This window comes from Cannabis sativa, chromosome 8 (assembly GCF_029168945.1).
Source record: "Cannabis sativa cultivar Pink pepper isolate KNU-18-1 chromosome 8, ASM2916894v1, whole genome shotgun sequence".
Classification (NCBI taxonomy): domain Eukaryota; kingdom Viridiplantae; phylum Streptophyta; class Magnoliopsida; order Rosales; family Cannabaceae; genus Cannabis; species Cannabis sativa.
In genome coordinates, this window is record NC_083608.1 from 14,011,861 (window position 1) to 14,027,460 (window position 15,600).

A 15,600-nucleotide genomic window follows, 5' to 3' on the forward strand; every position below is an offset into this window, starting at 1 on the left:
AGTGAGGACGATGTTCCTGCTGATTTTCTTTCTATTGTAATGGTTGAGTCTTCTTATTAATAAAGTTACCATTTTCCTTCAAAAAAAAATAAAAAAAAATAAAGAAAGGCATGCAAAATGACAAGTGGCAGTATAAAAAATAGTATAAGTGTACAATATTTTTATAATTTTTACCGTATGGCAGTATAAAAGTAATAAAAGACTAACATACAGTATACCATATAAAAATCGCTAATAATATAAAACATAGTCTAGCTAAATTATGTCCACGTTTGACTATGAGAATGGTTTTATTTATTTGTTCCTTTTGAGGAAATTATTTGAAGAAAATAGTTTCTTATGTCCCAATATTACTATTAGGATAATTTCACAAAAAAAATTACAAAAATACAGTTTCATGGAATTTTAAACATTTTTACAATTTTTTTGATTTTATTTACAGGAAATACGGTCTTTTTATATTGTTATCTTATTAATTTGTTGTTGATTTTTTGTTATATGTATGTTATTTTTTGTTATTATTTTGATGTTATTTAATTGTTATTTTCATGTTACTTTTATGTAGTTTTTTTGTTGTATGTTATTTTTATATAAAACCGTAAAAATGTTACAAAAAAAATTAAACGTAAAAATGCAATTTTTTCACAAAAAATGGTATCTTGTGTAATTACCCCATTACTATTGGTATAATTAAATTTAGAGAATATTGTTAACCAATTACAAAGTAACACACTTAGAAGGTGTTAAATACCTAATGCCCAATAGCAATGCTTTCTCATAAAAAAATAAATTGAATTATTTAAGAATGAAAAATACTAAAAGACATTCATAGTGCCTAACACCCTTGTGAAATGAAATATTGTTATTGATATAATTCAATATCTAATTCTACTTATTTTACTTTAATAAAAATTAAGCTAATTAGCAATTTTTCCCACGAATTTTGACATATACCAAATCATGTCCCTGAACTTTTTTGGGCGTTAAAAATTCTATTGAGATTGTTAGATTTAAGGACTTTTGTTTAATTTCATTCAATTTTACTGTTTCAGTAATTGTTTATGTACTAAATCATGCTCCCTAAACTTTGATATCTACCAATTCATGCCCCTCAAACTTTGATATGTATTAAATCATGTCCCCTGAACTTTCATCTATATTAGAATTTTTTTACTAAAATTAGACAAAAGTCTTTAAATTTAACAATCTTAATAGTTCAGGGAGAATTTTTAACGACAAAAAAAGTTCAAGGGACATGATTTAGTACATATCAAAGTTCAGGGAAAAAAATTGCTAATTAGCCTAAAAATTATAAAAACCGCTAACCAATTAACACTCTTATGAACAGAAATATTATTATTAGTGCAATTTAATATCTAATCTCACTTATTTTACTTTAATAAAAATTATAAAAATGGCTAACACATTATAGTCTCACCTCATAGGCTCGTAACAATGCTCTTTAAGAATAAAAGAATGGGAATAAACCTAGCAAAAAAAAAGCAAATGGGAACGACAAGCCACCTTAAACGCGAAAACAAAAACATCGAAAGACTGAAATAACTGAACAATATGTAGAAAATTATGATGTTTCTTCCAGTGTAACTTCTGATGGTCATGTTATATAGAAATCAAATCAAACAGTCCAATGAAAAACACAAATAAGCATTTTCCTTTTAACTATGTTTTCAAGTGAATTCATTCAAGATTGAAAACATTGCCCCTTGAGTGCCTGGCCGATCTTATGAAAAGTGATGTTTCACAAAAAGCATGAGTACCATGAAATAAACACAAGAGCATAATGACTTCAGGCAATGCACTAACTATTCAACAAACCACACCATGAAGGCAGGAGAATTCGTGAGGGTAACATGACCAATTGTGTACTTACGAATTGTGAATACAACTTGTTGTGGTCAACTGTGAAAAAGCTTGAAATATAGAATCAAGAAGATTACAAAAATAAGAGCTCCAATGACTGAGCCTATAATCCATTTGTGTTTGGTCATCCTTCGGGACATTGCAGTTAAAACTTTTTTACTCTTGTCAATGGCATCATCAACTCCATGAAGCTGCAACAAAAACATAAACAAGTTCAGCATCACAAACCAATGCTGTTAATGAGTCAGGATCCTAAAGGAATAATCTCCCAAGTTTCACACAAGACAGTAAACTACAGATCAAGTCCAAGTGACAGTGGATTGTAAGGAAAAAAATCTCGTAGTGTGCATACTTTATTATGAGAATGCAGAAGAGTTTCACGTTGTTGATGCAAATCTTGGAGAATTGAGATGCCAAGCTCTTCAGTCTCCAATATGGTCCTTCTGCTCTCCATAATTCTGTCACTCGACTCATTTAACCTCTCCACTGACATTGCCATTCTCTCCCTATGTTCAGCAGAAGCCTGCACGAGTTGTTGATAAAGACAAAGATCAACTAAACAAAGAAACCGGATTCGTCTAACTCATATCGTTAACATGTCAATGTTGATGTTGTAAACAGAAATAATAGAGGCCTGCTATTTGTACAGAGTTCTAATCAACTTTAGAAGATCAATAGAACAATAAAATGATATACCGAAAACTGTCTAATCTCTCTCATATCCATGAGATACTTTAGACTATGCATGTCTGTGATAGGATGTAATGTAGTAATCAAAGAGGTGTGTGGTTGCGTACCAAGAAGCTATAGAAATAACTAGTAACAAATTCTACTGATAAATACTAGGAACCCTTGTAGGCAGGAAAAGTTCAAGTGCTCAAGTGTGAAGCGCAATTATTTTGAATGGTATGCCAGGCGGAAGAACCAAATGCTGAACAACAAAGCTAAATTTCTCAAAAAGAGATTATAGTGATAATGAAGCAGAGATTAAAGCGGAGAACACATCAAACATACACAAAACTCATTGATCAAGATGGCGTAGAGGAAAGCATCAGAGAACAAATGACAACAGCATATCAAACAACACAACATAAAATCAAGGGAGTAACACTAAACAAGACAATTTGTTGATTCAAAGAAATACCGAATGAACATCTGCATTTCCAGACTCTAACAGCTCTTCCCGGGAAGCCTGATTAGCATTAGGTGATGTTACTCTCTTGAATTCTCTTTTCAACTGATTCAAATCAGATTTATATTCCCTTAATTTAGCAAGAAGTACAGCTTTCACGCTCGGTTGCAAACTTCTTGCTTCCAAGTCCATTTTCCGAATCTAACAAAAAGACAAGGATCAAAAGCTAGATCAAAAACCGCTCAAAGCTGAGAGAATCATTACCAAAATGAAAAAAGGCAGAAGCCAAGATCACCAGAACATCGGCATCATCTATACCAGCTTTAACCTCAACAAACTTCTGCTGCTTCTGCTCTGCAAGTCGTATTTATCAATTAGAAGAACAATAAAAACAAAGTGTGATCATTACTCTACCAAATAAAACCCTAATTGCAAAATTCAACCCTTTGTTGACCCAAAAACTTTACATCGAAATCGAACGAAATTTTCATTAAAATATATATGTATATAATAAAAACTAAAAAATCATTGAAACGCTAAAAGAATATATATTGAATATGCTATTACCATGATCAGAAAGAGCAGCAGCTGAATTACATTTCCTAGAAAGATTAGCGGAGAGCTCACAATACTGACGCTCGTAACCTTCGAAGACCTCGCTCATCTTCAGTGTACCCAATCCAAAAAGGGGACTCTTTGATTATTCAATTGGCGTCAGAAAATCCCAATTTTGATTTGCCGTACGGAGAAGATCGGAAGGAGTAGGATCTGGGACGATATGCGATCTGTGACTCTGTGAGGGTGGGTGGATACTGGACAGTTGGAGAAGGTAAGGGAGAATTGGAACTGACAAAACTGTACGGTTGCCAAATGGATGAAATGAGCGTCCGGTTCGGGTACTTGGATTCTATTTTACCACCAAAACGGTTCGGGTACTTGAAAAAAAAAAGTACAGACTAATTTGCGGTATAATACTTAAGTTTAATACTTACTACAAATAAATATTTAAGTTTAACTTTTAGAGTTTTTTTTTATAAATATGGAATTTCTTAAATGCATTTTGAAAAATATGGACATTTAATAAAAAAACTTAAAATCTGGAAAAAAAAAATAAAAAATGGAAAAAATAGAATACCTATAAAAGGATATTTCCATTTATAAAATTCACACCCAAAATATCCAAATTCACCTATCGTGCGATTCTTTCTTCTTCTCCACCGATTTCTCAACGATTTCTTTCCTTCTCCTCCGATTTCTCTCTGATTTCTTTCCTTCTCCTCTGGTGTGATTATCATTCTTCATCTTATTGTTCATGTTCCTACTAGAAATGAAGAAAATCAATAAAATCTGAAGTCAAAATAAACAAAGGTGAGAAACTATTGAATTTGATTACATTCTTGACGTAGTTAACATATTATTTAGGAAAAATGATAAGGAATTTTAATTTCAGGTTTTTATTTTGGTTCTCATAGTAATGTGTTGTGTTGTGATTGTAATTTTTAACAAAAAACTCTCATATCTTGAAAAAGTTCACCTCCTAGTTCAATCTTAGGGTTTTATATTGCCACTGAATGTAACCTGGAACTTTACATTTGAATATGATTGTGTTTGTTGTGTTGTGGCTGCAATTTATAGTAAAAAAATACCATGTCTTGAAAAAAGTCACCTGCTAGTTCAATCTTAGGGTTTTATATTGCCTCTGAATGTAACCTGGTACTTTACATTTAAATATGGTTGTGCTTGTTTTGTTGTGGCTGCAATTTATAGCAAACAAATACCATGTTTTGAAAAAAGTCACCTGCTAGTTCAATCTTAGGGTTTTATATTGCCTCTGAATGTAACCTGGTACTTTATATTTGAATATGGTTGTGCTTGTTGTGTTGTGGCTGCAATTTATAGCAAAAAAGTACAATGTTTTGAAAAAAGTCACCTGCTAGTTCAATCTTAGGGCTTTATATTGCCTCTGAATGTAATCTGGTACTTTGCATTTGAATATGGTTGTGTTTGTTGTGTTGTGGCTGCAATTTATAGGAAAAAAGTACCATGTCTTGAAAAAAATTACCTGCTAGTTCAATCTTAGGGTTTTATATTGTCTCTGAATGTATCCTGGTACTTTACATTTGAATATGATTGTGTTTGTTTTGTTGTGGCTGCAATTTATAGCAAAAAAATACCATGTTTTGAAAAAAGTCACCTGCTAGTTCAATCTTATGGTTTTATATTGCCTCTGAATGTAACCTGGTACTTTACATTTGAATATGGTTGTGTTTGTTTTGTTGTGGCTGTAATTTATAGCAAAAAAATAAAATGTTTTGAAAAAAGTCACCTACTAGTTCAATCTTAGGGTTTTATATTGCCTCTGAATGTAACCTGGTACTTTGCATTTGAATATGGTTGTGTTTGTTGTGTTGTGGCTGCAATTTATAGGAAAAACATACCATGTCTTGAGAAAAGTTACCTGCTAGTTCAATCTTAGGGTTTTATATTGTCTCTGAATGTATCCTGGTACTTTACATTTGAACATGATTGTGTTTGTTTTGTTGTGGCCGTGATTTATAGGAAAAAAATACCATGTCTTGAAAAAAGTTACCTGCTAGTTCAATCTTAGGGTTTTATATTGCCTCTGAATGTAACCTGGTACTTTACATTTGAATATGGTTGTGTTTGTTTTGTTGTGGCTGTAATTTATAGCAAAAAATACCATGTTTTGAAAAAAGTCACCTGCTAGTTCAATCTTAGGGCTTTATATTGCCTCTGAATGTAATCTGGTACTTTGCATTTGAATATGGTTGTGTTTGTTGTGTTGTGGCTGCAATTTATAGGAAAAAAGTACCATGTCTTGAAAAAAATTACCTGCTAGTTCAATCTTAGGGTTTTATATTGTCTCTGAATGTATCCTGGTACTTTACATTTGAATATGATTGTGTTTGTTTTGTTGTGGCTGCAATTTATAGCAAAAAAATACCATGTTTTGAAAAAAGTCACCTGCTAGTTCAATCTTAGGGTTTTATATTGCCTCTGAATGTAACCTGGTACTTTACATTTAAATATGGTTGTGCTTGTTTTGTTGTGGCTGCAATTTATAGCAAACAAATACCATGTTTTGAAAAAAGTCACCTGCTAGTTCAATCTTAGGGTTTTATATTGCCTCTGAATGTAACCTGGTACTTTATATTTGAATATGGTTGTGCTTGTTGTGTTGTGGCTGCAATTTATAGCAAAAAAGTACAATGTTTTGAAAAAAGTCACCTGCTAGTTCAATCTTAGGGCTTTATATTGCCTCTGAATGTAATCTGGTACTTTGCATTTGAATATGGTTGTGTTTGTTGTGTTGTGGCTGCAATTTATAGGAAAAAAGTACCATGTCTTGAAAAAAATTACCTGCTAGTTCAATCTTAGGGTTTTATATTGTCTCTGAATGTATCCTGGTACTTTACATTTGAATATGATTGTGTTTGTTTTGTTGTGGCTGCAATTTATAGCAAAAAAATACCATGTTTTGAAAAAAGTCACCTGCTAGTTCAATCTTATGGTTTTATATTGCCTCTGAATGTAACCTGGTACTTTACATTTGAATATGGTTGTGTTTGTTTTGTTGTGGCTGTAATTTATAGCAAAAAAATAAAATGTTTTGAAAAAAGTCACCTACTAGTTCAATCTTAGGGTTTTATATTGCCTCTGAATGTAACCTGGTACTTTGCATTTGAATATGGTTGTGTTTGTTGTGTTGTGGCTGCAATTTATAGGAAAAACATACCATGTCTTGAGAAAAGTTACCTGCTAGTTCAATCTTAGGGTTTTATATTGTCTCTGAATGTATCCTGGTACTTTACATTTGAACATGATTGTGTTTGTTTTGTTGTGGCCGTGATTTATAGGAAAAAAATACCATGTCTTGAAAAAAGTTACCTGCTAGTTCAATCTTAGGGTTTTATATTGCCTCTGAATGTAACCTGGTACTTTACATTTGAATATGGTTGTGTTTGTTTTGTTGTGGCTGTAATTTATAGCAAAAAATACCATGTTTTGAAAAAAGTCACCTGCTAGTTCAATCTTAGGGTTATATATTGCCTCTGAAAGTAACCTGGTACTTTACATTTGAATATGGTTGTGTTTATTTTCTTGTGGCTGCAATTTATAGGAAAAAAAATACCATGTCTTGAAAAAAGTTACCTGCTAGTTCAATCTTAGAGTTTTATATTGCCTCTGAATGTAACCTGGTACTTTATATTTGAATATGGTTATGTTTGTTTTGTTGTGGCTGCAATTTATATCAAAAAAATACCATGTCTTGTAAAAAGTAACCTGCTAGTTCAATCTTAGGGTTTTATATTGCCTCTAAATGTAACCTGGTACTTTACATTTGAATATGGTTGTGTTTATTTTCTTGTGGCTGCAATTTACAGGAAAAAATACCATGTCTTGAAAAAAATCACCTGCTAGTTCAATCTTAAAGTTTTATATTGCCTCTGAAAGTAACCTGGTACTTTACATTTGAATATGGTGTGTTTGTTTTCTTGTGGCTGCAATTTGTATGAAAAAAATATCATGTCTTGAAAAAAAATTACCTGCTAATTCAATCTTAGGGTTTTATATTGCCTCTGAATGTAACATAGTACTTTACATTTGAGTAAGACTGTTTTTGTTGTGTTAAAAAGAAACATGTTATCTTAAATTTCTTATAAAGTAACTTGTTAAATGATTTTTATTTTTTATTTTTGCATCAGGAAGTGACCTGGTACTTGTAATTTTCTTGGAGAATAAATTTTATTAAAACCTTAATTCATTATGGAGGAGAGTGGAATGAAAGTAACTGCTACTAAATTACAAAGTGTCTGGTGTACATATTCCAAAAAATTGTTCATTATTTGATCTTGGAAATTTGATCAAAAATGAAATAATAACACTAATTGGGACAATGCTGAGATCTCATACCAAGGTACTACTTGTTGTACCTTTGAACTTGCCAAAAAATTTATTCAACCTTCCTGAATATGAAGCTATTATATTCTGCAAATGGTCAAGAAAAAACAGAATAGAATTCTTCAAGACAAGAAGGTTCTAACATCAAGCCATTTCATAAAGGAAAAGAAAAAACCAATTCAAACATACAGCAAAAGGAACTAAAGGACAAGTTTTTTTCACCTAGCAAAGTAGAAGAGAATAATGCAAATTCAACTATTCAAGGGATAAAGACAAAACATTAATCAACTGTAGAACAAATCGAGGAACCAAAAGAATGAACTTCTTAACAGGGGAACAAAACAAAAAGATGGGATTAAAAGTAGGAATCTACAACAGAACCTGCAAAAGAATGGTGAGAAGTCGTTACATGTAATAAATTGGAGTTAGGGCGAATTCGAAAAATGTTTGCTTAATCACTCATTAAAAAGGAAAAAATAAGTAAATAAAATGATTAAATGGCAATGAAAGCAACCCTTTGATCCCTCTCAAAAGGAATGAATAAAACAAGTAAAGATATAAAACGTTCACACCAAGCATTAAATGAGAAAAGAGAAACCCACCCCAGCACAAAGAGAGATGATATTGGATAAGCAGCTTCACAGCCTCATTGAGCAGCTGGCTTCGAAACAGGCACAAGCAGAAGGCTTGTTAAGTGAAATTCATATAAAAGGGATGGAACTAGCAAATTTGAATGGTGTGTGGAGGCAGCTTGAAAGTAGCAGTGTAGAAGTGAATGCAACAAGAAATCGGTTTGTACGAAGTGCATCAGAGAAGGGGTCTGCTTCTTCTGATTACATTGTTGAACCTAATTACAAGAACCCTTATTCTTCTGGTGGCCGAAATGAAAGTCAGCAAAGGCTTATGTTGCTCAGATCAAGTTTTGTGCTTTACATTTTAGTTTTGCACATCTTAGTCTTTATCAAAATTTCATTTTGGTAATATGATATATGTATTTTTATATAAAAAAATATATATGGAGATGCTAAGACTGATTCAATACGTTGTTTTATTCTTGGTTTTATGCCTCCAATATAGAATGGAGTATACTAGGAAAAAAAGGAGATTACCTTAAGAACTCTTGCGTGTATGAATTATAGTTGTGTATATACAATGTAATGTTTTATCTATACTCTCAAGATCATGTTGTAGCAAATTCGTCATTAATGAGAGAAAAGAAACAAAAGAGAATGCTCTGGTACTCGGTTCAGTTTGTGAAAACAGCGACAGACAACATCTAAGAAAAAGCTATGGTTATCACTCACCATGACCCACATCAATGCTATACAGGTATGAAATTAATGATATTCAGAGAAGGTAAAAACCATAAGACATGAAAAAAGTTATAAAGAAATTATTAGAGCATGTAAAAAAGTATGACACCATAAAAAAGTTACTAAAAAAAATCAATGTTCATTGTTCATTTACTAGCATCACAAATTAGAGCCTGAGAATTGGCACCAACATCCAAACATTCTAATTTTTCAAGAAATATGATAATTAAAATCAGCCCACCTTGATGGAAAGAACTAACAGTCACACTAGGAAGGAGATGCTCAGATTTACCTTCTCCCATTTTTGATTTCCCACCTCTGCCTGAACAACTTGATTCGTCGGAATTGAACCACAAGCTAGCTTCGCCGGAATTGAACCACAAGCTAGCTTCGCCGGAAAAGGGAATAGAACCCTAACTCTGCTTGAGAAGAAACTCACACCTGGTTGTCACCAATCCAAGAAGGAAATGAGTGAAGATGGGAGAAGACGAAGACGATGGAGATGAGTTTTAGAAGAAGCTTCGCCTGAGAATGAAAGAGGTGAAGATGGAGGAGAAGACAGAGAGGTGAAGAGGAACAATGGTGGAGAAGAAGACAAAGAGGTAAGAGAGAAAATAGTTTTCTGGAAAAATATAAAAAAAAGTTAAAAAAATGGAAAAAAAAAACCCACATAATAATTTAAAATAGAAAAATACCATAACTTACTTAAAATTAAAATTTATCCATATATATCTAAACATTTAATAAAAATTCATAGTACAGGTAATTTCCACTAACTTTTAACGGTATTAATATTTAAGTTATATTTTTAAAACTTGCATATGTAGCTAAGCGTTGAGTGTCAAGTCATTATCCATATATCATTTTTTTTATTAGTATATTTAAAATTATAATACATAAAAAATAAAAATTTAATAATTTGGACTAATCAAGTACTATTATATGATCATTGACTTGATATTTAACAGTCAGTTATTTACGAAAGTTTCAAAAATATAATTTAAGTACTATTATTTTTAAAAATTAAAATTACAAATATATCTCTAAATGAGAGTTAAACTTAGGCACCGCAAATTACTTCTATTTATTCAATTTTTTTAACAAATATTTCATTAAATTATAATAACAATAGGCTAATTAGTAAATTTTCCCCTCGAACTTTGACATATACTAAATTATTCCCCTGAACTTTTTTGGCAGTTAAAAATTTCCCTTGAACTATTGAGATTGATAGATTTAAAGACTTTTGTCTAATTTCATTCAATTTTACTGTTTCAGTGATTGTTTATGTACTAAACTATGCTCCCCAGACTTTGATATCTACCAAATCATGCCCCTCAAACTTTGATATGTATAAAATCATGCCCCCTGAACTTTCATCTATGTTAGAATTTTTTTACTAAAATTAGACAAAAGTCCTTAAATTTAACAATTTTAATAGTTCAGGGAGAATTTTTAAGGAAAAAAAAAGTTCAGGGGACATGATTAGTACATGTCAAAGTTCGGGGGGAAAAATTACTAATTAGCCATAACAATATAATGGTTAGTTTGGTACAGGTTTGCCATGAAAAAAAAAAGACAATTGTATTGTGAGATTGGAAAAATTGCATCAAATCTTTGATAAATTATAAAATAATTAGTAACTTTTCTTTACTGAACTTTCGATACTATCTGATTCTGCCCCTAAAATTGTTAGAAATTATTTTACCAGGATCTAGATTTACTAACAAGTATGTTGGATTAACAACCTAATATGAATTCTAAAACAATGAAAATAAACACATATAAAGTTAGAAAACCTTACAGTGGGTGCAGCGGAATAATATGACTCCTTCCGTTCAGATCTCTAGCCCTTGATTCCTTTCTGTAGCAGAGCATCACCAAGATCTGAACCTGGATCTTCTTTTCTCCTTCTTTGATGCAGAAATTCCATAGTCTTCCATACTATGATTGAGATACCACTTGATGTGTGTGGGCACTACTCATCACTCAAGGGAATTCGAAAATACAAAGAAGAAAAGAGAGAGAGAAGGTGGCGTGTGAGGCTTTTTCTGAGAGAAACAAAGTGATCAAAGATGTGTGTCTTAGTTTCCTCAAGCCAACACTTTCTATTTATAGAAAACCCTCTAGGTTTAGGTTAGAATTGCATGGCATTAAAATAATGGAAACTACAAATGGAATTTCCTATGCAAGGGCCGGCCATACAAAGGGTATTGGGCCTCACTTTGCAACTTTCCCATTTTGTCAATTTATCATTCCCATTTTCTCAAAAATGCCAATTTTCCAATTTAACCTTTTAAATGCCAATTCTAATTATTTAATAACTTGGAAATAATTATCAAATAATATTGCCATTTAATATATTTATTAATTTAGACATATAAAATATCTTAATTAATAAATAAACCTAAAATCTCTTTTCTTTACAATTTCGCCCTTGCTTAGTGAAAATTCATAAAGTAGACATAGTCTAACTTTTAGAATTTTAATTGATTAATTAAAATCAATTAACTGAGTCTTACAAGCAGTATGGCCTCAACTAGTATGGGGACCATGGGTCTATATAACCGAGCTTCCAATAAGTCGAACCGAATTTACCAAGTAAATTCCCTAACTTATTAATTCCTCATTGAATCCACACTTAGAACTTGGAATTGCACTCTCAGTCATATAGAAACGTTCTATATGTTCCACGATATAGACACGTCATCAGTTATCCATTGTTATAACCCTAATGTGATCAATGATCCTCTATATAGATGATTTACATTGTACAAGATTAAATTACCGTAACACCCTACAATGTATTTTATCCTTAAAACACTTAACCCTGAATAAAAGATATTTCACCTAAGTGAAATGAGATCTCCACCATTTATCTTCGTTTGGTTAAGCTCGAAGGAAATCATCCTTTACTTCTATTTGCCAAATAGAAGCTATAGATTCCATATTTATGTTAGCGCTCCCCCACTCAATTGTATTACCGTGTTTCCAAAATGTATGTATTACCCTGATACAAAACTGGGCTTAACTAACAAATCAAAGAACACGAATAATACTCTTGAAATTGAGCCTAACCATATCAGGATTTCGATCATGTGATCTAGGATCAACTTATGATATTGAATTGAATAGATGTTTACGGTAAGTTTCAAAATCTAATTCAAAGTTCAATATCAGTCCAGTCCAATGCATACTCCATGCATCCGATACTGGTAAACTTTGCCAATGTCCTGGAAAGGACATAACACTTTTCCAAGGTGTAAGAATACCTATCGCTGATTATACCATGTCAGTCTAAATCCAGTGTTCTGACAAATCAGGGAATCAACTTTTGAACATATAATAAAGATTATATTCCACTGTGCTGACAACACTATAATCTTTAACCAACTCATATGTTCTGGACTTAAAAAGAATTCATACATTATATACACATATAATCATGAAATAAATCATGTGAACCATGCAACATAAAATGTTATTTCTGATCTTTATTAATAAGTAAATCTGATTATATGAAATGAGTTTTATTTAGGGCATAAAACCCAACAAAAATATATAGTTTATTAAAAAAATTCTTGAATTTTTAAATTTACAAAAAATTAATCATTATGTTAGGTTTTATTCCATTATTCATTTTAAATGTTGATGTGTCTTTATAAATTAGCAATTTTGCCCCCTAAACTTTAACAATTATCAAACTGTACCTCCCTCAAAAAAAAAAAAGATTGAATATTTTTTTAATGAATCTTCAGAAATTAATTTAGATCTTAAAAAAGTAAGTGATTATTCTAGTTAATTATTTTTTATTAAAAAATTTATTTTGATAAAAAAAAAGTATATTAAAAATTCAATTTTCGTAAAAATTAAATTTTACAAAAACACGTTTAAGTCTATTTCTATCTCTAAAAATCCAAATTCACTTAAATAAACATACATTTTTTTTTAGTTTAAGTTCTAATTTTTTTAAAAAATAATTTTATATTTTTATTGAATTTCTAAATATTTTCTTTATTTTTTAAGATATAAGAAATATAAATAAGGTTGATTTCTTCTTCACAAAATCTAAGTTTGTTTAAATTATTTATTTAATTTTTAATAATTTTGGTTTAATTTCTTAAGATATGTGTTTGTAAACAAAATAAAGTTTGATTTTTTTTTTTAGAATAATTTAGGTTTCTTAAGTAAACTTAATATTTTTGAGAATAAATGCTAATTTAACGGTAAAAAAATAAAACCTAGCATAAGGAGCATAATTATGTTATTCATGTTTCTAGGTAGGGACACGTGAATTTTCCATAATAAATATAGCTTAAATACATAAGGCCCAACAACGGGCCCAATCAAGAATGAGCAACTTGTCTAGGTGAGATCCCAGTATAGTTTCCTATTTACTGCCAGATCGCATAAGATTAGGGATTGTCTCCCTAGAATCTCAGATTGAAGATCAAATCTTTCTAAATAAGAAAAAATGGTAATTGACAATCAAGTAATGAGTGGCATTAATCCTTATGAAGATAGGACACAGTTTTGACAACCAACATCGTGATGTGGTATCCACGTCAGCATACACAAGGTACCCCATGGATCAGGCTTCACCAAATAAGTCCAAAGTTTATATATTATTTGTAAACTTCTATTTGAGGGGAAAATGGGTAACTAGTATGACCTATGTGGACTATAAATTCTCAACAAACCCTACATGCAAAGGGTTCGAAATTTTTTACTCACATGCCGAGAAGACTCATACCTTCTTGTAATCCCTAAGGCTTTTGTAACCTAACTTAATGGTATTGACTCATGGACTTATACTAGTTAATGCCCTAACCATGTAAAATTCTCGAGTGTTCTTATTTCTTTTATTTTCGAGTTATTATTCTTTGGCTATTAGATTTAAATTATTGGTTTCTGAAAAACTCAATAAAAATTTTAGTGCTTTCATTTAAAGTTGGAGAAAACAGTGATACCTCTAACGAAACATCTTGTAATCATGGACTCACCCGAATTAAATATGGTCGTCACTACTAGGACATGTCGATGGACAAAGTGTTGGAAATTATTTTACCAGGATCTTAGATCTAATCACAAGTATGTTGATTAACACCCTAAATATGAACTTTCTAAAACGATGAAATAAACACATATAAAGTTTAGGAAACCTTACATTGGGTGCAGCGGAATATAATGACTCCTTCCGTTCAGATATCTAGCCCTTGATTCCTTTCTGTAGCAAAGCATTATCAATATCTGAACCTGGATCTCTTTCTCTGAATCTTTGATGCTGAAACTCCTTCTTGCTGAAAGTCTTTCTTCATGATCTTCCTCACTATGATTGAGGTATCACTTGCTGTGTGTGGGCACTACTCATACACTAAGGTAATTTCGAAATTTAAGGAAGAAGAAAGAGAGAGTGGGTTCGGCCAAAGATAGGGAGAGAGAGAGAGGCTCAGTTTTTTCTGAATCAGAAGTGTCAGAAGAGAAGTGTTAAATTTCCTGAAGCCTTCACTATCTATTTATAGCATTCCACTAGGGTTAGGTTTGAATTATTTGGCATTAAAATAATGCAAAAATATCAGAGGGAAAAACCCTACAAAAGTGGCCGGCCCTACATAGTGGATTTGGGCCTCACTTTTTGCAATTTTGCAGTTTTATCTTTTCTGCATCTAATTTTCTCAAAAACGCCAATTTTCTAATTCAACCATTTAAATGTCAATTCTAACTATTTAATACCTATAAATAATTATTAAATAATATTGTCATTTATCATATTTATTAATTGAACCATACAAAGTATCATAATTAACAAATATGCCCCTAAAACTCTTTCTTTACAATTTCGCCCTTACTTAGTGAAAAATTCACAAATAGACATAGTCTAATTTGAGAATTATAATTGATTAATCAAAACCAATTACATGAGTCTTACAAGCAATATTATCTCAACTAGTGCGGGGACCATGGGTCTATATAACCGAGCTTCCAATAAGTAGATCAAGAATTTAGCACTAAAATTCACTAACTTATTAATTCTTCGTTGAATCCACGCATAGAACTTAGAATTGCACTCTCAGTATATAGAATGCTCTATATGTTCCACCATATAGACACATCATTAGTTATCTATTGTTATAATCCTAATTTGATCAATGATCCTCTATATGAATGATCTACACTGTAAAGGGATTAGATTACCGTTTCACCCTACAGTGTATTTTATCCTTAAAACACTTAACCCCGTATAAATGATATTTCAGCTTATGTGAAATGAGTACTCCACCATTTATGTTCGTTTGGTCAAGCTCGAAGGAGATCATCCTTTGCTTACTATTCGCAGATAGAAGCTATAGA

At 31.4% G+C, this 15,600-nt stretch overlaps 1 protein-coding gene and 1 long non-coding RNA gene across 3 annotated transcripts; both read right to left on the reverse strand.

The window, feature by feature from the left end:
- Window positions 1-1,590: 1,590 nt before the first annotated feature.
- Window positions 1,591-3,902, reverse strand: LOC115700842 (vesicle transport v-SNARE 12). Of its 2 annotated transcripts, none has more exons than XM_030628507.2 (5): window positions 3,581-3,902; window positions 3,309-3,367; window positions 3,026-3,214; window positions 2,234-2,404; window positions 1,591-2,072 (listed from the first exon to the last, which is right to left on the reverse strand). In XM_030628507.2, the coding sequence occupies exons 1-5, from the start codon at window positions 3,675-3,677 to the stop codon at window positions 1,917-1,919; spliced, it is 672 nt and encodes a 223-aa protein (XP_030484367.1). In that variant the 5' UTR covers window positions 3,678-3,902; the 3' UTR covers window positions 1,591-1,916. The 2 variants fall into 2 exon arrangements, with proteins under 2 accessions (XP_030484367.1, XP_030484368.1); XM_030628508.2 differs by having other exon boundaries at window positions 3,309-3,362; window positions 3,581-3,887.
- Window positions 3,903-7,819: 3,917 nt separating this feature from the next.
- LOC133030157 (uncharacterized) lies at window positions 7,820-10,016 on the reverse strand. The gene is made up of 2 exons (XR_009684007.1): window positions 9,542-10,016; window positions 7,820-8,023 (listed from the first exon to the last, which is right to left on the reverse strand). It is a non-coding gene; the product is annotated as an uncharacterized LOC133030157 (long non-coding RNA).
- Between the last annotated feature and the right edge of the window lie 5,584 nt (window positions 10,017-15,600).

What these genes read in the sequence shown, in the direction of transcription:
- LOC115700842 (XM_030628507.2), bottom strand. Translation starts at nt 3,677, where the DNA reads ATGAGCGAGGTCTTCGAAGGTTACGAGCGTCAGTATTGTGAGCTCTCC. An exon ending in TGCTGCTCTTTCTGATCATG is followed by an intron (nt 3,368 to 3,580) that starts GTAATAGCATAT and finishes TACGACTTGCAG; the next exon opens with AGCAGAAGCAGCAGAAGTTT. An exon ending in GAAATGCAGATGTTCATTCG is followed by an intron (nt 2,405 to 3,025) that starts GTATTTCTTTGA and finishes CAACTCGTGCAG; the next exon opens with GCTTCTGCTGAACATAGGGA.